Source organism: Pan troglodytes, chromosome 6 (genome assembly GCF_028858775.2).
Source record: "Pan troglodytes isolate AG18354 chromosome 6, NHGRI_mPanTro3-v2.0_pri, whole genome shotgun sequence".
NCBI lineage: Eukaryota > Metazoa > Chordata > Mammalia > Primates > Hominidae > Pan > Pan troglodytes.
Window position 1 is genome coordinate 10,596,811 of NC_072404.2, and position 24,360 is coordinate 10,621,170.

General features: G+C 49.6%; 1 protein-coding gene, 1 long non-coding RNA gene and 1 other non-coding gene across 5 annotated transcripts in view; 2 read left to right on the forward strand and 1 right to left on the reverse strand.

Moving 5' to 3' along the window:
* Window positions 1-14,686, reverse strand: part of LOC107975685 (uncharacterized) — a 38,928-nt gene extending 24,242 nt beyond the window's left edge. The window contains exon 1 of the long non-coding RNA XR_001719056.4: window positions 14,421-14,686. This is a non-coding gene — a long non-coding RNA (uncharacterized LOC107975685). The remainder of the gene's footprint in view (window positions 1-14,420) is intronic.
* The window catches only part of FOXK1 (forkhead box K1), a 120,726-nt gene that overhangs the window by 27,265 nt on the left and 69,101 nt on the right, over window positions 1-24,360 (forward strand). The window contains exon 1 of one of the 3 annotated variants that reach the window (XM_003318280.6): window positions 12,914-13,495. The exons of the other annotated variants lie outside the window; for them this stretch is intronic. Coding sequence (XP_003318328.3) covers window positions 12,936-13,495 — 560 coding nt within the window. The 5' untranslated portion in view covers window positions 12,914-12,935. Of the gene's footprint in view, window positions 1-12,913; window positions 13,496-24,360 lie in introns of those variants that run through there. 3 annotated transcript variants of the gene reach the window in all.
* LOC112209940 (small nucleolar RNA U13) lies at window positions 20,101-20,205 on the forward strand. The gene has a single exon (XR_002944924.1). It is a non-coding gene; the product is annotated as a small nucleolar RNA U13 (small nucleolar RNA).

Consider the following 24,360-nt stretch of genomic DNA (forward strand, 5'->3'; position numbering starts at 1 on the left):
CATACTTTTGTGTTTTTCTCTTGAAGTCCTACCAGATTTTCACAGTAAAGATCAGAGAAAAACAAAGCCAAACCCTCATGCTTCAGCAGAGGGAAGCGGAACACAGACATTTTGAAATACACCAGAGCGCTCTGCTATTCTTTCCAAGGCCTGCCCTCAAGGAAAACTATCTTACCAGAGCTGGATGGATGGACTGGGGGCGTACCAGAGACTAACCAGTTATTAATCTTGAATATGCCTTATTGTCCTCATTTATAAAACCGGGGTAATAGCTATAACCTCATAACGGTGTTGTGAGGATGAAATGATGAATGCTTGCAAAATGCTCTGAGCGGTGCCTTGGTACACAGCACCTGCTTGATATACGCGTGTCTGCCATCATCATTATTATCATCATCCCCTGCCCCCAGACAGGGCAGAGATGTGGACATCGGAGCAACTCTGGATACCAATGGACGTCCAGTCCTCAAACTCAGTCCAGTCCTAGGGTTCCCAGTTGAGCAGCTTTTGGGAGCTCCTGTGAATCTGGTGTTTGGGCTACGATGATTCTTGCTTTTCTCGTCTCCAAATCCATTCTTGCCAAATAAGCTGCATGTCTTGAGGTAACATGAGTGAGTTTCTAAGTGTCTCACACCCTCACTGACATTCTCTCTCTCTCTCTCCCTCCCCCCCGCCCCTCTCTCCCCTCTCTCTGAGACAGCATTTGTCTCTGTCATCCAGGCTGGAGTGTACTGGCGCTGTCACAACTCATGGCAGCCTCGACTGCCTGGGCTCAACTGATCCTCCTGCCTCAGCCTCCAGAGTACCTGGGCCCACAGGCACACACCACCACACCTGGCCAATTTTTAAAATTATTTGTAGAGACGAGATCTCCTTATGTTGCCCACGATGGTCTCAAACTCCTGGGTTCAAACAATCCCCCTGCCACAGCCTCCCAAAGTGCTGGGATTACAAGCATGAGCCACTGCACCCAGCCAACATCATCCATTTTAGTCCTCATTTTATAGTAAGGGAAACTGAAGCCCAGAGAGGCCAATAACTTGTCTGAGGTCACACAGCTTGTTAATCATGAAGCTGCCTCCAAAATTTACACCCCTCCCATGGCACCATCATGCTGCTTTGATTTAAGATAGTGATGCAAGCATCTCAGTCTGCTTTGGTTAACTTCTCCATCCAGGTTAGGGATGGACTGACTCAAATTGCTTCCATTGTTATCAGTAGTATTTTGTATGGCTGTTGAATAAATGTATGGAACATCAACTGCCCTCATTAACTCTCCTGCTGGTATCCACACCCCTGTGTAGTCCCCTCCCATACTGAATTAGGCTGACTTGTGTAAACACTAGGCAGAACTAGACTTCCGGGGCCAGATCATAAAAGACCCTGTGGCTTCTCTTTGCTCTTTCACGAAGTCCTTGCTGCAAGGGAAGCCATGTTGTGAGGATGCTCAAGCAGCCCAGTGGACAGGTCACATGACCTCCCGCCAATAACAGCACCAACTTCCCAGGTGTATAAGGGGCCACCTCAGAAGTGGAGCCTCCAGGCTCAGGTAAATTTCAGCTCCAGCTAACATCTTGATGCCACCTTACAAGAGACCCCTGAGCCAGACCCACCCAGGTGAGTTATTCCCAAATTTCTGAGCCACAGAAACTGTGAGATGATAAATGTTTACCATTTAAAGGCACTAGGTGAGGAGTCGTTTGCCATGAAGCAATAAATGAGTAACATACAACACTTCTATCTTTTTTCCAAGTCCCAACGCCAGTATATTTCATCAGGAATATTTTTCCCCATGCTTTGGTTTGAACATGTTTCCTGTGGTGTCAGAGTCAGATGTATATTTTCCTGAATTGGTGTTTAAGAAATATGTATGAGTTCCAAATGACAGGGTGGCTGTGAAAGAAAAGCAAGTTCGCCTGTTGGAAGCAAGCTGAGGAAACAGGGTTCATCTCTCTTAGATTTTTAGGCTATGGTTTTGAATGGGTAAGGAAGTGTTTCCACAGAAGATAATTCTGTGCCTTACACACAGGCACACACATGCCTGCACATACACACATACACGTGTGCACACATGCATGCACACACACACGCACACATGCACACACACACACTTTTGGTCTCCTTGCTTTTGCAATGATAGCAAAGTGCAGTACTTTTCAGGAATGGTCAGAGTTTTCATCACTGTGTGATGAGAAATTCTAGAGACTCAGTGAACAGGCAGAAAGCAAGACTGGGGACACAGGAAGGATCCTCGGAGGATACAGAAGCCGTAGGAGGTGACATTCAGTGGACAGGAAAAGGAAGAGGGTGAGAAGACAGAAGAATGGTCCAAGTTCCCCAATCATTCGCCAAATAGCTACTGAGCTCCAGGTCTTCAAAGATTTCAGATTCTGAGACTTCTGCTTTGCTTCATCAGCCTGCTTTCAGACTCAGCCAGTGCTGGGTTCAGGGAATTCCATAAAGACCCTTTCTTGTGATGGGGCTGTATTCTGCTGCCTTGCACATGTCCACCTGGGAGCAATGGTCAAACCAAGGACCCTTTGGGCTTAAGGCAGAAGAGTGACCCCATCATCGCTTCTTCGTGGGTCTTGTACAGCTACTGTGTGCCCAGCACATGGTGCATGGTGTGATTCCTAGATTTTGGAAGAAAAAGGAAAGACAAGGTGGAGGAATAGCCCAGCTATACCTCATTTTCTAGAGCAGCACCTTCCAACAGAACTTTCTGCAGTGATGGAAGTGTTCTTCCTCTGCACTGATCAATACGGTAGCCATTAGCCACCTGAGCCTAGAGGCTCTGCTTCCAAGGTGGCCCCTTATACACCTGGTGCTGTTATTGGCAGGAGGTCATGTGACCTCTCTACTGAGCTGCTTAAGCATCCTAACAGCGTAGCTTCCCTTGCAGCTAGGACTCCATGAGAGAGCAAAGAGAAGCCACAAGGGTCTACTAAGCACTTGAAATGTGGTGCCTGCCATGGAGGAGTGGAATGTTTAATTTTATCTAATTTTAATTAGAGTATAAGTTTAGGTAGTCATATATGGCTAGTGGCTTCTGAATTGCATGGCATAGCTCTTAGGCCTTGCTTTGGGTTTATAAACACAGTCTCTGTAAAGATTTATAAAAACTTTTGACAGGGCATGGTGGCTCACACCTGTAATCCTAGCACTTTGGGAGGTCAAGGCGGGCAGATCACCTGAAGTCAGGAGTTCGAGACCAGCCTGGCCAACATGGTGAAACCCCGTCTCTACTAAAAATACAAAAATTAGCCAGGCATGGTGGCAGGCGCCTGTAATCCCAGCTACTCGAGAAGCTGAGGCAGGAGAATCACTTGAACCCAGGAGGTGGAGGTTGCAGTGAGCCAAGATCCCACCACTGCACTCCAGCCTGGGCAGCAGAGCAAGACTGCGTCTCAAACAACAACAACAACAATAACAAACAACAACAACAAGCTTTTAAATTGGCCAGGCACTGCGATTCACTGAGTGTAATCTCAGTACTTTGGGATGCCGAGGTGAGAGGATTGCTTGAGCCCAGGAGTTCAAGACCAGCCTGGACAATATAGTGAGACCCTGTCTCTACAAAAAACAAATGTTTTTAAAACTAGCTGCAGCTGGGTGTGGTGGCTCAAGCCTGTAATCCCAGAACTTTGGAAGGCCCAGGCGAGCAGATTACTTGAGGCCAGGAGTTTGAGACCAGCCTGGCCAACATGTTGAAACCCCGTCTCTACTAAAAATACAAAAATTAGCTGGGCATGATGGCGAGTGCCTGTAATACCAGCTACGTGGGAGGCTGAGGCGGGAGAATTGCTTGAACCTGGGAGGCAGAGGTTGCAGTAAGCTGAGATCACTCAGACTCTGTCTCAGAAAAAAAAAAAGAAAAAAAGTAGCTGGGCATGGTGGCATGTGCCTGTGGTCTCAGCTACTCAGGAGACTGAGGTGGGAGGATTGCTTGGGCCTGGGAGGTCGAAGCTCCGGTGAGCTATGATCACGCTACTGCACTCCAACCTGGGTGACAGAGTGAGAACCTGTCTCAAGAAAAAGAAAAGTGGCCGGGCGTGGTGGCTCACGCCTGTAATCCCAGCACTTTGGGAGGCCGAGGCGGGCAGATCACGAGGTCAGGAGATCGAGACCATCCTGGCTAACACGGTGGAACCCGTCTCTACTAAAAATACAAAAAAGTAGCTGGACAAGGTGGCGGGCGCCTGTAGTCCCAGCTACTTGGGAGGCTGAGGCAGGAGAATGGCATGAACCCCGGGGGGCGGAGCCTGCAGTGAGCTGAGATCGCGCCACTGCACTCCAGCCTGGGTGACAGCGAGACTCTGTCTCAGAAGAAAAAAAAAAGAAAAGAAAAGAAAAGAAAAAGAATAAATCCACTATTACATTTTTGTACAAGTTTTTGTGTCAACATGAAGTTTTCAGTTCACTTGGGTAAACAGCTAGGAATGAGATCGGGGGATGCTGTGGTAAGTGTAGCTTAACATTATAAGAAACTGCCAAGCTGTTTTTCAAAGCTGCTGTGCCATTTTTTTTTAATCTTTCGAAAAATATTTATTTATTTATTTTCAGGCAGGGTCTTGCTGTGTTCCCCAGGCGGGAGTACAGTGGCAAGATATAGCTTATTACAGCTTCTACCTCCTGGGCTCAAGGGGTCCTCCTGCCTCAGTCTCCCACATTGCTGGGACTACAGGCATGTTCCACCACATTCTGATAATTTTTCATTTTTTGTAGGGATGGGGGTCTCACTATGTTGCCCAGGCTGGTGTCAAACTCCTGGCCTCAAGCAATCCTCCTGCCTCGGCCTCCCAAAGTGCTGGGATGACAGGCACAAGCCCCCACACCCTTCTAGCTGTACCATTTTGCATGCCATTGGCAACATAAGAGAGTTCCAGTTGCTCCACATTCTCACCAACAGTTGCTATTGTCAGTTTTGTTTTCTAAGGAATGTGAATAGGTGTGTAGTGATAGCTCGTTGTGGTTTTAAGTTGCTCCCTAATAATAACATTGATCATCTTTTCGTATGCTTGCTTGTCACCCATACTTTTTTTTTTTTTTTTTTTTGAGACAGAGTCTTGTTCTGTTGCCCAGGCTGGAGTGCAGTGGCACGATCTCGGCTCACCACAACCTCCGCCTCCTGGGTTCCAGCGATTCTCCTGCCTCAGCCTCCTGAGTAGCTGGGACTACAGGGGCCTGCCACCATGCCCAGCTAATCTGTGTGTGTGTGTATTTTTAGTAGAGATGGGGTTTCACCATGTCGGCTAGGCTGGTGTCAAACTCCCGATCTCAGGTGATCCGCCCATCTCAGCCTCCCAGAGTGCAGGCGTGAGCCACCGTGCCTGGTCCCATATACCTTCTTTGGAGAAGTATCTGTTCACATCTTTTGCCTAATTTTTAAATTAATTAATGTATTTTTAGAGGCAGGGTCTCGCTCTTGTTGCTCAGGCTGGAGTACAGTGGCACAATCATGGCTCACTGAAGCCTCGACCTCCCAGGCTCAAGCAATCCCCCCACCTCAGTCCCCTGAGGAGCTGGGACTACAGGCATGCGCCACCACACCCAGCTAATTTTTGTATTGTTGTAGAGATGGGGTTTCACTATGTTGGCCAGGCTGGATTTGCCAATTTTTTAATGGACTGTTTCTCTAGATATTTTATTGCCTCTTTAACAATAAAATTAAATAAACTCCCTCTTTCACACAGCCTTAACTTCGTGTAGTGGTCTTGTGGATGGCTTACGGCCTTGGAGTTAATTTTGTTCCTTCTCGTTTCTGCTACCAGCTTCACAGGCTTCTGCTAAGGTAAGAGCCTGGGTATGGTGGAGCCTGAAAAGGTTAACTCACTCTTCCTTTGCAACTTTTTTTTTTTTTTAATGGAGTCTTACTCTGTCACCCAGGCTGGAGTGCAATGGCACAATCTCAGTTCACTGCAACCTCCACTTCCTGGGTTCAAGTGATTCTCCAGCCTTGCCTCCTGAGTAGCTGGGATTACAGACGCATGCCACCACGCCTGACTAATTTTGTATTTTAGTAGAGATGGGGTCTCACCATGTTGGCCAGGCTGGTCTCAAACTTCTGACCTCAGGTAATCCACCCTCCTCAGCCTCCCAAAGTGCTGGGATTACAGGCGTGAGCCACCACGCCAGGCTGCAACCTTTTTACTTTTCTTTTTTTGCTTTGTTTTTGTTTTGAGACAGAATCTCATTCTGTCACCCAGGCTGGAATGCAGTGGTGTGATCATAGCTCACTGCAGCCTTGACCTCCCAGGCTCAGCCTCTTGAGTAGCTAGGACTACAGGTGTGCGCCACCATGCTTGGCCAATTTTTGTATTTTTTTGTAGAGATGGGGGGGTCTCGCTATGTTGCCCAGGCTGGTCTCCAACTCACGGACTCAAGCAATCCTCCTGCCTCAGCCTCCCAAAGTACTGGTGTGAGCCACCGGGCCAGCTATGCTTCTTTTTTTGAGGGCATGCTTTGTGAGACAGCTTTCACATGCCCTCTGGACCTGGAGAGAGTGAGAAGAATTCAGTTTCTAACATCTTGGTTGGTCAATGCCTTTTTACTGGTCCTTTTTAAACCTTCCCTGTGGAAGCTACCAATATATCCAATGACTGACTGCGTAAGGAAAAAGGAATGGCAAATGATTAAACCCATGCCTGGACTTGCCAAGGTCACAGGGAGTTGGCCTCATGAACTCCTTGCAGTATTATTGTACAGTGTTTTGCTCCTTGGGGAAAACATCATCTAGGTTTGTCAGTTTGTGCACAATTCTTTCTTTCTTCCTTTCTTTTTTTGAGACGGAGTCTTGCTCTGTCGCCAGGCTGGAGTGCAGTGGCACGATCTCACCTCACTGCAACCTCTGCCTCCCCGGTTCAAGGGATTCTCCTGCCTCAGCCTCCCAAGTAGCTAGGACTACAGGTGCACGGCACCATGCCTGGCTAATTTTTTTGTATTTTAGTAGAGACAGGGTTTCACCATGTTGGTCAGGCTGGTCTTGATCTCCTGACCTCGTGATCTGTCCCCCCTCACCCTCCCAAAGTGCTGGGATTACAGGCCTGAGCCACCATGCCCAGCCTCTTTCTTTTCTTTTCTTTTTTCTTTTTTTTTTTTTTTTTGAGACAGGGTCTCATTCTGTCCCCCAGGCTGGAGTGCAGTGGTATGGTGATCTTGCTCACCGCAGCCTCGACCTCCGGAGCTCAAGTGATCCTCCAGCCTCTGTCCCGTAAGTAGCTGGGATTACAGTCATGCGCCACCACACCTGGCTAATTTTTTGTATTTTTTTGTAGAGACAGGGTTTCACTGTGTTGCTCAGGCTGGTGTCAAACTCCCGACTTCAAATGATCTATCCACCTCGGCCTCCCAAAGTGCTGGGATTACAGGCATGGGCCGCCTCGCCTAGTCTACAATTTTTTTTTTTTGAGATGGAGTCTGGCTGTGTTGCCTAGGCTGGAGTGCAGTGGCGCAATCTCAGCTCACTACAACCTCTGCTTCCTAGGTTCAAGTGATTCTCCTGCCTCAGCCTCCTGAGTAGCTGAGATTACAGGTGCCAACCACCATGCCCGACTAATTTTTATATTTTAGTAGAGACGCGGTTTCACCCTGTTGGCCAGGCTGATCTCAAATTTCTGACCTCAGGTGATCCACCTGCCTCGGCCTCTCAAAGTGCTGGGATTACAGGCATGAGCCACCACGCCCAGCCTACAATTATTTACATTTAATATTGTTAGGCTTATGGTGCCTGGAAGTACATACATGCCTCTTGTCATTAAATAAATCTGTCATTAAAAAGTCAGAAGTCATCTCAATGAGTCCAAAGGAAGAGACCGTATGAGGAGGTTGTATGTAAATCTCTCTCTTTACAATTGTGGTAAAATACACATAACATAACATTTAACGTCTTAACCGTATTTTTTTTTTTTTGAGACCGAGTCTCACTCTGTCTCCAAGGCCGGAGTACAGTGGCGCAATCTTGGCTTACTAAAACCTCTGCTTCCTGGGTTCAAGTGATTCTCCTGCCTCAGCCTCCTGAGTAGCTGAGATTACAGGCGCACACCACCACGCCCGGCTAATTTTTGTATTTTAGTAGGGATGGGGTTTCACCATGTTGGTCAGGCTAGTCTCAAACTCTTGAGCTCAAGTGATCTGCCTGCCTCGGCCTCTCAAAGTGCTGGGATTACAGGCATGTGCCACCGCGCCCGGCCGTCGGAACCATTTTCAAGTGCACAGATCAGTGGCATGAAGCACATTCCCAGTGCTGTGCAATCAACACCATCAGCCACCTCCACAATGTTCTCATCTTGCCCAACAGAAACTCTGTCCCTATTCCACAGTAACTCCCGGTCTCCCCTCTCCCAGTCCTCGGCACCCAGCATTCTACCCTCTGTCTCTATGAATCTTACTGCCCAAGGGACCCCATAGAAGTGGAATCACATCACATTTGTCTTTCTGTGACCAGCTTATTACACTGAGCATAATGTCCTCAAAGCTCATCACTTCCCATGTCACGTATGTTAGAGTTTCCTTCCTTTTCAAGTCTGAATCATACCCCACTGTATGTGGTACCACAGGGGTAAACGCACACTTGGATTGCTTCCACCTTCTGGCTCTCGTGAATAAATAATGCTGCTGTGAACAGAGCATGCAAGTATCTCTTGAAGACCCTGCTTGCAATTCTTTGGGGGTATAAACCCAGAAGTGGAAGTCTGCATTGCATCTTATGGGAACTCTAGTTTATTTATTTATTTATTTATTTATTCGTTTATTTATTGAGACAGAGCTTCGCTCTGTCACCCAGGCTGGAGTGCAATGGCATGATCTCGGCTCACTGCAACCTCTGCCTTCCAGGTTCAAGCAATCCTCATGCCTTAGCCTCCCGAGCGGCTGGGACAGGTGCACACCACCACGCCTGGCTCATTTTTTTGTATTTTTGGTAGTGACAGGGTTTCGCCGTGTTGGCCAGGCTGGTCTGAAACTCCTAACCTCAGGTGATCACCCATCTGAGCCTCTCAAAGTGCTGGGATTACAGGTGAGAGCCACTGGGCCCGGCCTCGTTTTAACTTTTTGAGGGCCCTCCATGCTGTTTCCCACAGAGGCTGCCCTGTCTTCCATTCCCACCAACAGTATGTGTAAATGCCTTTGCAGGAAATCAGTATCTCCTGCATCCCTCTGCTTCTCTGCACCTCTCTCCTTTCACCTCTCTCGCTGGTCTCCAGCTTCCTGAGCAACCTCCGCCATCACTCTGACCTATTTCCAGTTCAGGATCCCCATGGCCGCTAGAGTGATTGCATTTCAGATACTGCATGTCGGTGTGCCTGCTGTCTTGCACGTAAAGCCCCTCAGTGGCTTCCCATTGCTCTCGGATCAGCCCCAGATCCTACAGGACCAGCCCCAGATCGTACAGGACCCACCTCAGCCCTTCTTCCCTCCTGGTTCAGCTGAACATGGCCACTCGGTTCCACACGCAGTGACCACCTGCCTACCCCTCCACGGCCCATACTTCCTTCTGTATCACGCACAGTTCCCTGGCAGGGGCACTACCCTCACAGTCTCACACCACTTCCCTAATCAGGCATCCCTTAGACCTCAAGGAGGAGCCCCCTGACTCTGTTTACCATCCCCCTCACCTCAATCAAGCAGGTACTCAAGTTACTGCTCCTGCTAAAAATGCGTTCCTTGGCCGGTCACGGTGGCTCACGCCTGTAACCCCAGCACTTTGGGAGTCCGAGGCAGGCGGATCATGAGGTCAAGAGATCGAGACAACCCTGGCCAACCTGGTGAAACCCCATCTCTACTAAAAATACAAAAATTACCTGGGCATGGTGGCGCACACCTGTAGTACCAGTTACTTGGGAGGCTGAGGCAGGAGGATTGCTTGAACCCTGGAGGCAGAGGTTGCAGTGAGCCGAGATCGCACCACTGCACTCCAGCTTGGCAACAGAGCAAGACTCTGTCTCAAAAAAAAAAAAAAAAAAAAAGCTTTCCTTGCCTCCCAAACACTTATCTCTGCATGCACATATTCAAGGCTGAGAGATGAGATTAATACCTATTTCAGCCCCAGACTGGAGCGTGGGTGTGCAGGTCAGGGAAGCTCCTGCCTTAGACAGGCCCAGTCTCTCGTTTACACTTGCACGTCACCATGCACCAGTCCCTCACCGGATGTATCACAGCTGTGACTTGATTTTACTTTTTCTAGGATGTGTCTTTGATTTATGTCTGCATCTCCCCCTCAACTATAAGCTCCACTAGGGAGGGAACTGTGTCTCCTTTCCCACCCTTAATAATTCGTAAATGAGGGAAATGTGGAAACTGCACCGCCTTTTTAGGGGAACCTGAACTGGCAATGGAGGACCAGGCTACTGAAGTCCCAAAGGGATCCCAATGATGCCCACGTTTGCCACTCCCTGTTTTCAGCTAAGATTTCTCTCTGGGGCATTCTCTCAGATCTGTCTTAGCTGGATCTAGCATATTGAATGAGTGAAGGGCTCCAGAAAGAAAGAGAGATAGGCTGGGCGTGGTGGCTCACGCCTGTAACCCAGCATTTGGGGAGGCTGAGGTGGCAGATTGCTTGAGCCCCAAAGTTGAACACCAACTTGGGCAATATAATGAGACCCTGTCTCTATAAAAAAATTGGAAAAGGCCAGGTGAGGCGGCTCCCGCCTGCAGCCCCAGCACTTTAGGAGGTCGAGGCAGGTGGATCACCTGAGGTCAGGAGTTTGAGACCAGCTTCACCAACATGGTTGAAACCCCGTCTCTACTAAAAATACAAAAATTAGCTGGGTGTGGTGGCAGATGCCTGTAATCCCAGCGACTTGGGAGGCTGAGGCAGGACAATCGGTTGCAGTGAGCCGAGACTGCACCATTACACTCCAGCCTGGGTGACAGATTAAGACTCTGCCTTAAAAAAAAAAAAAATTAAAAATTAGTCGGGCATGGTGGCTCATAGTCCCAGCTACTTGGGAGGGTGAGGTGGGAAAATCACCTGAGCCCTGAAGGTTGAGGCTGCAGTGAGCTATTATTGTACCACTGCACTCCAGCCTGGGTGACAGAGTGAGACCCTGTCTCAAAAGAAAAAGACAAGAAAGAGAGAGAAGGAAGAAAGGGAGGGAGGGAGGGAAAGAAAGGAAGGAAGAAAGGAAGGAAGGAAGGAAGGAAGGAAGGAAGGAAGGAAGGAAGGAAGGAAGGAAGGAAGGCAGGCAGGCAGGCAGGCAGGCAGGCAGGCAGGCAGGCAGGCGGCTGGGCACGGTGGCTCCCGCCTGTAATCCCAGGACTTTGGGAGGCTGAGGCGGGCAGATCACCTGAGGTCGGGTGTTCAGGACTAGTCTGACCAACACGGAGAAACCCCGTCTCTACTAAAAAAATACAAAATGAGCCGGGCCTGGTGGTACATGACTGTAATCCCAGCTACTTGGGAGGCTGAGGCAGGAGAATTGCTTGAATCCAGGGGGTGGAGGTTGCGTTGAGTCGAGATCGCGCCATTGCACTACACCCTGGGCAACAAGAGCGAAACTCCGTCTCAAAAAAAAAAAAAAAAGAAGGAAGGAAGGAAGGGAAGAAAGAAAGGAAGGAAGGAAAGGAAAGGAAGGAAGGAAAGGAGGAAGGAAGGAAGGAAAGGAAAGGAAGGAAGGAAAGGGAGGGAGGAAGGAAAGGGAGGGAGGAAGGAAAGGGAGGGAGGAAGGAAGGGAGGGAGGGAAGGAAGGAAAGGAAGGAAGGAAGGAAAGGAAGGAAAGGAAAGGAAGGAAGGAAAGGAAGGAAAGGAAAGGAAGGAAGGGAAGGGAGGGAGGAAGGGAAGGAAGGAAGGAAGGAAAGAAGGGAGGGAAGGAAGGAAAGGAAAGGAAAGGAAGGAAGGAAAGGGAGGGAGGAAGGAAGGGAGGGAGGGAAGGAAGGAAGGAAAGGGAGGGAGGAAGGAAGGGAGGGAGGGAAGGAAGGAAGGAAAGGGAGGGAGGAAGGAAGGGAGGGAGGGAAGGAAGGAAGGAAAGGGAGGGAGGAAGGAAGGGAGGGAGGGAAGGAAGGAAGGAAGGAAAGAAGGGAGGGAAGGAAGGAATGAAGGGAAGGGAAGGAATGAAGGGAAGGAAGGGAAGGAAGGAAAGAAGGAAGGAAGGATGGATCAGGGATTCAGGGATGGATCTCAAGTGGTCTTCAGTTACAGTAGAGTATGATGACCTTTAATCTGAGGGCTTAAGAATGATCAGGCCTGGCACTGTGGCTCACACGGGTAATCCCAGTGCTTTGGGAGGTCGAGATAGATAGATCACTTGAGACCAGGAGTTTGAGACTAGCCTGGCCAACATAGCAAGACCCTGTCTCTATAAGAAGTAAAAAAATTAGCTGGGCGTGGTGGCACTTGTGAGGCAGAGGCAGGAGGGTGACTTGGGCACAGGAGGTGGAAGCTGCAGTGAGCTATGATTTTGCCACCGCACTGCAGCCTGGGCGACAGAGCGAGGTTAGAATATAAACATATGTATTGTATATAATACACATATATTTTATCTTCTGTCTATCTTACACTTTAGGGTTGGGGGCCTGGAGTGTCTGGGGCGGGGAGACTGCTGAGGTCATCCGTCCCTTTCTCCAATGACCCAGGCTCAAAACTTTCCGGCTGGGCATTTCAGGGGTCCCCTCTTCCCCCCGGATGGAGGAAAGGGCGCCCGCCGCCTGCAGCCCCGCGGGGAGGGGACGAGGTGCGCCGGGCCCAGCTCTACTGGGGGCCCGCCGGCCCTCCCGGCAGAGGCCTCGCCCCCAGCCCCCCGCTGGCGCGCGCCACGTGGGCTGCGCTGGGCGGGACCGGCGGGCGGGCGGGCGAGGCGAGGCGCACGGTGGGCTGGGAGGCTCCGCTCCGCGCCGGCGCGATCTGGCCCGGGTTTCCGCGCCCGCCCAGCGCCCCGACCTCCCCGCCCCCCGCGCCGCCGCTGCAGCCGCCGCCGCCGGAGGCCGCTCGGAGCCGCGCGAACATGGCCGAAGTCGGCGAGGACAGCGGCGCCCGCGCCCTGCTCGCGCTGCGCTCGGCGCCCTGCAGCCCAGTGCTGTGCGCCGCAGCCGCCGCCGCCGCCTTCCCCGCGGCCGCACCCCCGCCGGCCCCCGCGCAGCCCCAGCCTCCGCCCGGGCCGCCGCCGCCGCCGCCACCGCCGCTGCCTCCGGGCGCGATCGCGGGCGCGGGCTCCTCCGGGGGCTCCTCCGGGGTATCCGGGGACTCCGCGGTCGCGGGCGCGGCGCCGGCCCTGGTGGCCGCGGCGGCCGCCTCGGTACGGCAGAGCCCGGGGCCGGCGCTGGCGCGGCTGGAGGGCCGCGAGTTCGAGTTCCTCATGCGCCAGCCCAGCGTCACCATCGGCCGCAACTCGTCGCAGGGCTCGGTGGACTTGAGCATGGGCCTGTCCAGCTTCATCTCGCGGCGCCACCTGCAGCTCAGCTTCCAGGAGCCGCACTTCTACCTGCGCTGCCTCGGCAAGAACGGCGTCTTCGTGGACGGGGCCTTCCAGAGACGCGGCGCGCCCGCCCTGCAGCTGCCCAAGCAGTGAGTGGCCCCGCGACCCCCGCCGCCCGCACCCGGGGCTCGCCCACGACCTCGATCTCTGAGGCCCGGGCCTGGGGATCCCCCTCCAGCTTCCTCGGCCTCGACCCCCACCCCCCGGCCCACCCCCGGTAACTCCCGACCGGCCTGGACTCCGGGGTCAACCCCGACCCCCGCCTCCTGGGTCCCTAGGGTCACCCCGACCCCGATTCTGGAGGCTCCAGCCTGAGGATCTCCTCCACTTTCCCCGGTCTGGATACCCCGTCGCTCCCGACCCCCACCGGCCTGGACTCTGGGGTCAACCCTGACCCACACCTTGCGGCTCCTGGGGTCACCCCTGACCTCATCTCCCACCGGCCTGGGCTCCTGGAGCCACCCATACCCCAAGCCCATCTGGCTGGGCCTCTTAGACCCCTGACCCAGATCCCTGCTGCGCCCCAGCTCCCATCGGCCTGGACTCCGGGGTCATTCTGAACTCCCACTGGCCTGGATCCCTGGGGTCATCTACGTCCCTACCCTGCCTAAACACGCAAGGTCAACCGCGACCCCCACTTCCTAGGGCCCCCGGAGTCACCCCTGACCACTAACCCCACAAGCCTGGGCTCGCAGGGCCACTCCCACCCCAGCTCCACCCAGCTGGGTTACTGAGGTCACCCTGACCCCAGTCCCTGCTGCCTGGGCCTGGGGATCACCCTCAACCCTTCCAGGTCACCCTGGACCCCCACCAGCTTGGACTCCAGGGTCACCCCAGCCTGACCTGGTTCTCAGGACCACCCCCGACCCCCACCAGCCAGGGCCTCAAGTCACCCCAGTGCCTGATCCCTGCCGTCCTGGACCCCAGTGGCCACCCCTGACCCTGTCTGGTCTGGACCCTTGGGCCACCCCCACCCCATCCAGTCTGGGTCCTGGGGGACCCCAACACACTCACCCAGGACAGTGGGAGGGTGTTGCTCCGGGAAGTGCGAGGTCCCTAGGAGTGTGGGCTGTGCTGAAGGAGCAGAGGCCTGGCGGGGAGGGGCGAGGACAGGAAGCCTGTGCCTCAGTTTACCTCCCCAACTAGTGTTCCTTGGATGGAACACTAGCGGGACCCCAAGATCAAATTAGATTCCCCCGGGCCCGAGGTCGCCAGGGCAGAGAGACCCAGCTGGGCCTGGACGGCTGCCCAGGCCTGTCGGTGCCTTTTCGTAGCATCCCGTGGTCACCTCCCGCCCATTCCGGTTCCCTCCTTTCCAGCTCCACTGCCCTCCGCACCCTCTGCTCTGCCCCGGACCTCAAGGTCTGTTGATCAGGAGAAAGCCTGTTTAATTACTCATTTCCTCTGGAGCCACTTTCTTTTTCTATTTAGTGATTGCCTCTAACTCATCACCAGTGTTTATATTTCTTCAATGTGGTTCTTGTTCAGGGTTGTCTGTCTAATTACTCCCTTTTATAAACGCCTTGCGTCTGGGGAATTTTTGCTGGGGTAATTCCCAGGGCCCAAAGTTTGTGTCTGTAAACTTCTCCCCTTTTTTAGTCTTGGCATGTTTGGTTACAAATATCGCATTGAATAATTTAAAATGCAACATCAACAATGACTCACTCCCTCTTGGGGCGTGAGAGGGGAAGTGTACCTTTTTCTAACAGTGCTGAAAGGTGTGCATTTTGGTAAAATCAGAACTCAGGAGATAACAAATTTGTTCTTTGCCTCAGATATTAGTGTGTTCTCTCTCTTCCATAACCAATACACTCTCTCCGTTTGGGGCCATTAAATGCATTTCCTGGCCACTCTCCCCTCCAGTAAGAAAATGACAGGTAGGCTCCCCAGGCCCCCCTTAGAGGCCTGCTTTACAGACGCACCTTTATATAACTCAGGTTCACTAAGTACTTCCATTAAAGTCTTGTTTTCAGGTTTCCTGCCCCTGCCGTGGAAACAGGTACACTCCTGAGTCAGACCCAGCTTTAGTGAATCTTGAAGGAGGCTTTCACGGTATTTTTTTTTTCTAACTCAAGGGGAAAAAATTTCAACCTCAGATCGTCTACGAATAGGCCAGTAGCAAGCCTGTTATTTATGAAATGTTATCGGTGTATACAGTCCTTGCACATTTATGCTCCAGGGAGCTCGTGTTCTCAGTGGGTGCATTACCAGGCATCGTGGTGGAGCTGTCAGGCTACACAGATGCCCGCCCGCTGACTTGGTGCATTAGATGTGCGTGAAGTGCTTGGCCCACTGCGCCTGTCTGTTTTTATTTGACTTCACCTGCACATGTGAGCAATATCTATGTAGGCAGCAATGTAAAATTTACAAGAACAAAGCAAATGTGCAGAAGGAAAAACATTAAGTGGATGTCCATGTCCACCCTCCTAGAAAAGAGCTATTTGCTTTTTTTTTTTTTTTTTTTTTCTGTCATGGAGTCTCGCTCTGTTGTCCAGACTGGAGTGCAGTGGCTCGCTGCAAACTCTACCTCCCGGGTTCAAGAGATTCTCCTGCCTCAGCCTCCTGAGTGGCTGGGACTACAGGCGCACAACACCACGCCCAGCTAATTCTTTGTATTTTTAGTAGAGATGGGGTTTCACCGTGTTAGCCAAGATGGTCTCGATCTCCTGACCTCGTGATCTGCCTGCCTTAGCTTCCCAAAGTGCTGGGATTACAGGCGTACAGGCGTGAGCCCCTGCGCCCGGCCTCACTTTTTTTTTTTTTTTTTTTTAAATTTTAGAAAACTTAACACCTAAGTAGTCACATATGTAGAACAGGCTGTCATAAACTTTTTTGGTTAGGTAAAGATTCTTAAGCCTGGACTACATTTGGTTAGGTAAAGATTCTTAAGCCTGGACTACAGGCTCACGCCTGTAATCTCAGCACTTTGGGAGGCCAAGGCGGGTGGATCACTTGAGTTCAGGAGTTCAAGACCACCCTGGCCAATGTGGCAAAACCCTGTTTCTACTAAAAATACAAAAATTAGCTGGGCGTGGTAGATCACGCCTGTAGTCCCAGCTACTTGGGAGGCTGAGACAGAAGAATCGCTTGAACCCGGGAGGTGGAGGTTGCAGTGAGCTGAGATCACGCCACTGCACTCCAGCCTGGGCAACAGAGCAAGACTCCATCTCAATAAAAAACAAAATGAAAAAAAACCCAAAAAACGATTCTTAAGCCTATTATGTTGAAAGTCATTAAGAAATTTTAAGGATTTCAGCGCAAGGAAGTTAGATGCGTAAGTTTTTGTCACCCTGAATGGGAAATTCATCACCGAATGTCAGGAATTACTGTGTCTGTTTTCTCTCCGGCTTTGATACCTGGTATTGCCACTGCTACTGGAAATTGTGAATTTCTTTACTGTAAACTACAGATTCTCTTGCTGTGTTGGAATGTGATTGCCTTGGACGTGCTTGGATTTGGTGGGAGGTCTATGTTGTGTTGGTGCCCACACCATTTTCCAAAGCTATGTTGTCCGGGGCCACCCTCTTCACCTTGGGACAGGTACATGCCACACACACTTCCAGTAGAGCTCCCACTCAGGAAGGATGCCAGAATTCAACCCCTATTTGTTACTGGAAGTATGTAATTCCAAATCTTCAATATTTTTAATTATTGGTGGGGGAAAAAAAAGACTTGTGACCCAGCTTAGAGCTGATCTTGCTCTACTGGGTGACACTACGCCTGGTGGGTAAGCATCTCGCCAGAGCTCCCAGGCACAGGGGGAGTGTGTGTGGATTCTGATTCAGCTTTGCTTGGTGTTGACTTGGAGGAACTGCCCGGGTCTCCGTGATAGCGTTTCTTCTAGACCATAAGCTCCCTGTGGCTGGGGCCGAGAATTTATGATCTTTCACCAGAGACCTAGTGCAGGCACTGGCTCCTATTAGGTATGCAACAACTGGGTTCTGTTTGTTGAGTGAACAAATTAATGAGTACATGAATTTGCAGCTTCTGTAGGAGAAAAACGGCATCATCGATTTAGTCTGGTGTCCTAAAAGGACCATGAGCCTGTCACGGGGGGGAATTCAGACAGCCTTCGGTTATGGGGAGGGGGGTGAGGTGTGTGTGTGCACATGTGTGTGTGTGCTGTCATTCTTGATGCCACTTAATTTTTTTTCTTTTTTTTTTTTTTTTTTTGAGACAGAGTCTTGCTCTGTCACCCAGGCTGGAGTGCAGTGGCGCGAACTTGGCTCACCGCAAGCTCCGCCTCCCGGGTTCACACCATTCTCCTGCCTCAGCCTCCCGAGTACCTGGGACTACGGGCACCTGCCAGCATGCCCAGCTAATTTTTTGTATTTTTAGTAGAGACGGGGTTTCACCGTGTTAGCCAGGATGGTCTCGATCTCCTGACCTCATGATCCACCCGCCTCGGCCTTCCAAAGTGCTGGGATTACAGGCGTGAGCCACCACGCCCGGCCTTTTTTTTCCTTTTTACATAGTTAATGTATCCAACTGAATTCTTGGTTTGTTTGTTTTCGTTTTCGTTTTTGTTTTTTTGCAACGGAGTCTCACTCTGTTGCCCAGGCTGGAGTGCAGGGGTGTGATCTCAGCTCACTGAAACCTCCGCCTCCCAGGTTCAAGCGATTCTCCTGCCTCAGCCACCTGAGTAGCTGGGATTACAGGCGCACGTCACCACGCCCGGCTAATTTTTGTATTTCTAGGAGAGACGGGGTTTCACCACGTTGGCCAGGCTGGTCTGGAACTCCTGACCTCAGGTGATCCACCCGCCTTGGCCTCTCAAAAGTGCTAGGATGACAGGCGTGAGCTACTACGCCCGGCCCCAACTGAATTCTTGATGCCACTTAATTTTGAATTTCATTTACCCAATTCAAAATTCAAAATATTTGTTTTCCTCATGAACCTGAGACCCTGTGCGTATCCCATACTTGCTCTTCCCTCTTTCTCTAAAGGCTTTTCGCCCAGTATTTTTATAGTAAATGTGGGTGGCTTGAATAATCACAATGAGAACAAGACTTCTGTTTGTGGTAACTTTGAGTGGTAAGATTCATATGGGTGTCTTTTTCTTTATACTTTTCTGTGTTTTCCATGTTTTCTGAAGTGAATGTGGTTACTTTTTAAAATTATTTTTTAATTTTGTAGAGACAGGGTCTCACCATGTTGCCCAGGTTAGTCTGGAACTCCTGCTCTCAAACGATCCTCCCACCTTGGCCTCCTAAAGTGTTGGGATTACAGGCATGAGCCACCATGCCCAGCTGCTTTTTTAAATACATACTTTTTATCATGGACAATTTCAAACATAGACACAGAGTAACAAGCTTCCACATGGCTGCGGCCGGCTTCAGCAGCTATCATCTTGTGGCCAGGCTTGTTTTATCTTCACCCTCATTCACCTTTCCCCCTCGCCCCAGTTCTTTAGAAGCAAATCACAGATGTCATCTTACTTTGTCTATAAATATTTCAACCAAAATTTCTAGAAGATAAGAATTCTTAAAAAAAAAAAAAAACCACAGTGTCATTATCACACCTAAAAAATGAATAATAATTTCTTACTGTCCTCAAATAATCAGTGCGTAGGTTTCTCTTACTGTCAGCATGGTTGTTTTTTCTTTTCTTTTTTTTATTTTTATTTTTTTTGAGACGGAGTCTCGCTCTGTCGCCCAGGCTGGAGTGCAGTGGCACTATCTTGGCTCACTGCAACCTCCCAGGTTCAAGCGATTCCGCCTGCCTCAGCCTCCCAAGTAGCTGGGATTACAGGCGCTCGCCACCACACCTGGCTAATTTTTAGTAGAGATATGGTTTCACCATGTTGGCCAGGCTGGTCTCGAAGTCCTGTCTCCAGTGATCTGCCCGCCTCAGCCTCTCAAAGTGTTGAGATTGCAGCCCCCACGCCCGGCACCCTCTGCTTTTTTCTCATGGAGTCATTTGTCCTGTGTAGTTCCCCACACCTGCCTTTACAGATTGGATTCTGCCACCATGCATTCACTATGTCCCTCCCCCTTGTCATTCCTGTAAACTGGTTACTAGACCCGGGGATTCCATCAGACTCAAGTGTTTTGTTTTGCTTTTTTGCCAGAACTGCCTTCTAGGTGGTGGTGCACGCAGAGGTGAAAATGTCTGGGTGTCCCCCCCAATTTGTAACATTAGCAGCTTTTGGTGGTCATTGCGTTGGATCCCTTAATTTGTTCTCACCTGCACTTTTTTTTTTTTTTTTGAGATGGAGTTTCACTCTTGTCACCCAGGCTGGAGTGCAGTGGCACCATCTTGGCTCATTGCAACCCCCTGCCTCCCAGGTTCAAGCAATTCTCCTGCCTCAGCCTCCCAAGTAGCTGGGATTACAGGCATCCACCCCCACGCCTGGCTAATTTTTGTATTTTTAGTAGAGAGGGGGTTTCGCCGTGTTGCCCAGGCCAGTCTTGAACTCCTGACCTCGGGTGATCCGCCCACCTCAGCCTCCCAGAGTGCTGGGATTGCAGATGTGAGCCACTGCACCCGGCCACCTGTACTTTTTTGTGGTTCATTTTGGCTGCCAGCATCGGATACGTGGCTGGGTTGCCATGCTCCACCTGCTGAGAGGCGTATTGTGAGTGGCAGGTGTTATGGATCACAGCCTCTGCATATGTGCCAGCAGAAAAAGTAATTGTAACCAGCAAAGCATTTTACTACATAAACGTTTTAGCCCCTATAAAAACATCCGGAGATCCTTTTGTTGTTCATGAGCATGACAATTGGGTGTTTTCATGCAGCGAGTGAGATGTGCCACCCTGGAACCTTGTTAACGACGTCGCACGTTACCTGTCTGACCTGAAAAATAATTAATAAGTAAAACATACGGAAGCCAGTTTCTCATGGCTATTTCCAACTAGTCACTTGAAGAATATGGAATTAGTTATACAATTAGTTATACATTGTATAACCATCATAAAATTAGTTACAGATTGATGTGACATTATCTTGAAATTAATGGGAAAAGTGCCCCAGACCTGGGGAAGTCGAATGCCCAACTACATGGCATCAAGGACGGTGACGGCATTCCTCTTCTCCTGGGGTTTTCCCATCCTTGTCACTGCCCTCACCCAGTCCCCTTAGGTGACCCAGCGCCTGGGTGGGTCACGCTTGGCTGGTGCAGGAGTGGGCGTATGTGCTGAGCTGTGCTTTGCACTTGGGACAAGAAAGGGTGTCAGATCAGTCTCTTTCCAGCGAGTAGACGTGAAAACTCAGGTGGTGCTGTCTTGCTTCTCCACGTGAAGGATCAGCCTGCAGTGCCAAAGGCGAAGGGAAGAGCTGTGATTAGGGAGGGTTGGTCTGTTAGTGAAGGAAGCCACAGAGGAGACAAAGACGGGCATCAGGTCCGACTCCTGAGACCTGGTGGCCCCAGGACTGGAGAGGAGCAGATCCAGGTGCAGGATCTGCTGAAGGAAGGAACGTTCCCGTTGGGTGATGGTTTTGAACCGGAGCTGGGGAGAACAATCACTGCTGCAGAGGTTGGAGGGGGAGCCGCTTCGCGGAACGGGGTGAAGCTTTAGTTTCAGTCCGGTTGTATCTTGATAGCCAAGAAATGAAATGCGGCATCTCCAAATAAAGGCTTTATTCTTAGTGTTTTGCTAGTTGGCAGTTTTTGTGTATCACATAAATTTGTTCCAAGTTAGACTGTCAACTGGTTAAAGTTACTTTAAAAAGCTTTGTGGGCAAGTAGCAAGTACATTGGGTCGATGTTAAAAATATGAGCCACTTTCTAGTATTTGGTGTATGCTGAATTTTTTGGGCTTGCCGCCCATTTAAGAAAACTTACATAGAATTTTAAAAGTCAGTCTATGAGGAGGGTGTTGTCGTGTAGTATTATTGAACTGAATTTAGAATATTTGCATGAAAGCCTTTGTCATACTGATGGAGAAAAAGGGTTTGTGGGTGCTAAAAGTGTAGGATGTAGTGGTGTTCATATTTAGTACTTTTGAAAAAGACGCAGCTATGTTTAAAATTATGTGCTGAAATGAGACTAAAGCATTTGATTTGGAGATAGAGTAATTTACGATTTGCTGTTTTTGCATCTTGTGAATGTCAGAGGATAAACTTGCTAAATTAATGACAACTCAAATTGCAGCAATGCCTCATTTCCATAATTACCCTACATTTAAAGCATTTCATATTAAAATGAGAGGATTATATAAAATGCTTTTAGTTTGATTTCCTGGAAATAGGCCCCTGCATCGTGACTTGTTGGGCGATCTTGTACTTAATTTTCATTGCGACTATTACTTTTCACGAGTTTCTAGTTTCCTGGTAAAATGTTGCCGGGTAATTAAAAAGGGTAAAAAACAGAGTGTGCGTAACCAGGAAGGCGTGCGGCGTGCTGCCAGGAATCGGAGGAACCAGGGTTCAAGAACTCGCCTCACCTGACCCATTTCTACAGTGTTGATGATGTATGTTTTCCTCGGATGCTGTGAAGATGAGTTTGGGCATGTTTTGCTTTACTTAAACATAACAGTTTCATCATTAAATCATGAACTGCTCGCAAAGCGTAGCTTTTCTCTCCTAAGAATACTTTTCAGGAAGTAGACAAACTGATCAATAGACATACAGAGAGCCTCCCTCTGTCTCCCAGGCTGGAGTGCAGTGGTGCAATCTCAGCTCACTGCAGCCTCCGCCTCCTGGGTTCAGGTGATTCTCCTGCCCCAGCCTCCCGAGTAGCTGGAGTTACAGGTGCCTGCCACCACGCCCAGCTAATTTTTGTATTTTTAGTGGAGACGGGGGTTTTACTATGTTGGCCAGGCTGGTCTTGAACTCTTGACCTCAAATGATCTACCCACCTTGGCCTCCCAAAGTGCTGGGATTTCAGGCATGAGCCACCACGCCCGGCCCAGGCCGTTATACATGATTTGATTAAGAAGAATCTCGTCTGCCCTCAGTACTGCATTTAACCTTGCTGGGAAAGGGGTGAACTGTCTTCCATCTGTTTCCTCAGAGGACGCTGAGCTCTGATCATGTTGCCTCTCTGCCCAGAAACCTCAGTGGCTCCCATGTACCCAGGGTGAGAGGCCCTGCCCCTCAGCAGAGACCCTGTTATTATGAAGCTGTCCTCTAACCTGTTCCCCTAAGTGTCAAAGGGCATGGTTCTCTTTGGGCAGAATGGCTGCTGGACATTCTCTGCTTATACCAGCAATTCCCAGATTTGTTTTAGTCTCAAGGCCCTTTTATACTCTTATACTCCTACACATTACTGGGGACCCCAAAGAGCTTTGGTTTATATGAGCTATATCTGTTGACACTGACCGTATTAGAAATTAAAATATACATATTTATTTATCTACTCAAAAATGGTAATAATAACTCTATTTCAAAAATATTTTTATGAAAAAAAAACTATATACCCCCACCCCAAGAAAAGAATAAGAGTTTTTTGGTAGAACTCTGTAATGTCTGGCTTAATAGAAGACAGCTGGAATCCATGGCTGCCTCCGCTTTTAGTCGGCTGTGATGCGTGTTCAGGCTGAAGTACATGGAGAAAAGCCAGCCTCCTGCAGATACGTAGTTGGAAAAGGGAGTATTTTTGTAGCCTTTTCAGATATTGTGGATGTTCCTTGAGACCTCACTAAAACCTGACAAGGGGTAGTTTCTTTTTTTGTTGTTTTGTTTGGAGACGGAGTTTTGCTCTGTTGCCCAGGCTGGAGGGGCAGTGGCACGATCTCAGCTCACTGCAACATCCGCCTCCTGGGTTCAAGCAATTCTCCTGCCTCAGCCTCCCGAGTAGCTGGGATAAACAGGCATGTGCCACCATGCCCAGCTAATTTTGTATTTTTAGTAGAGACAGGGTTTCATCATGTAAGCCAGCTGGTCTCGAACTCCTGACCTCAGGTCATCCTTCTGACCTCAGGTGATCCGCCTGCCTCAGCCACCCAAAGTGCTGGGATTACAGGCTTGAGCCACCGCGCCCGGCTGGGTAGTTTCTTTTTATTTATTTATTTTTTTGAGACAGCATCTTGCTCTGTCACCCAGGCTAGAGTGCAGTGGTGCAATCATAGCTCACTGCAGCCTTGACCTCCTGGGCTCAAGCAGTCCTCCTGCCTCAGCCTCCCAAGTAGCTGGGACCACAGGTGAGCACCACCAGACCAGCTAATTTCTTTTATTTATTTATTTATTTTTGGTTGAGATGGGGTCTTGCCGCGTTTCCCTGACTGGTCTCAAACTCCTGGCCTTAAGTCATCCTCTGCTATAATATCCTTAAGTCATCCTCTGCTATAATATCCGTAGATGTTTTATACTGTGTTACATTAAAACCTATTGCTCTTTCATTTTGAATGAGTCCTTTGCCACCCCTGTGTGATTTTGTAACATCATACATTGGCCATTGGCAAGAATATTGATTGAGTTATGCAGATCTTCTAATGTTAATTATACAAAACAAAGTCTGTTTTATCCTGAGGTTCAGCTGATAGTTAAACTTGATCCCTTCGAACCCAATAAACTCTGTTTTTAAAAACAGAAATCTTTTATAGGAACAGGCTTTTTGTAGTCAGTTAATTTTTAAAGCTGTTTTAAAAGTTGAGTGACACAGCATATTTTAAATGGACTTTTTATAGAGCAGTTTTAGGTTCACAGCAAAAGCATATTTTTATAGAAATAAAGTTATATAATTTAGTCATTGGCCTTATTAGCATGTTGTGATATGACTTGGCTACAGTTAGTATATTTTTTTAAATGTACAGTAATTTTTTGATGATTTAGAGTGGCACGATTCATCCTGTTAGTTACTGCCATTATTTTCCCTGGGGGCCTCTGTCGCCCAAGCCGCTCTCTGATGGTGCCCTTGGCCTTTCAGCCACGGATGTGGGTGTCCCTTCCCCTGGAGAACAGCAGAGTGATGGGGGAGGTGGGACAGGGTTGGGGTGTCCCAGGTGAGTCCTGGAGTAAAGTCAGTAACAGAATTTGTCTTGGTTTTTTGTTTGTTTGTTTGTTTGATTTT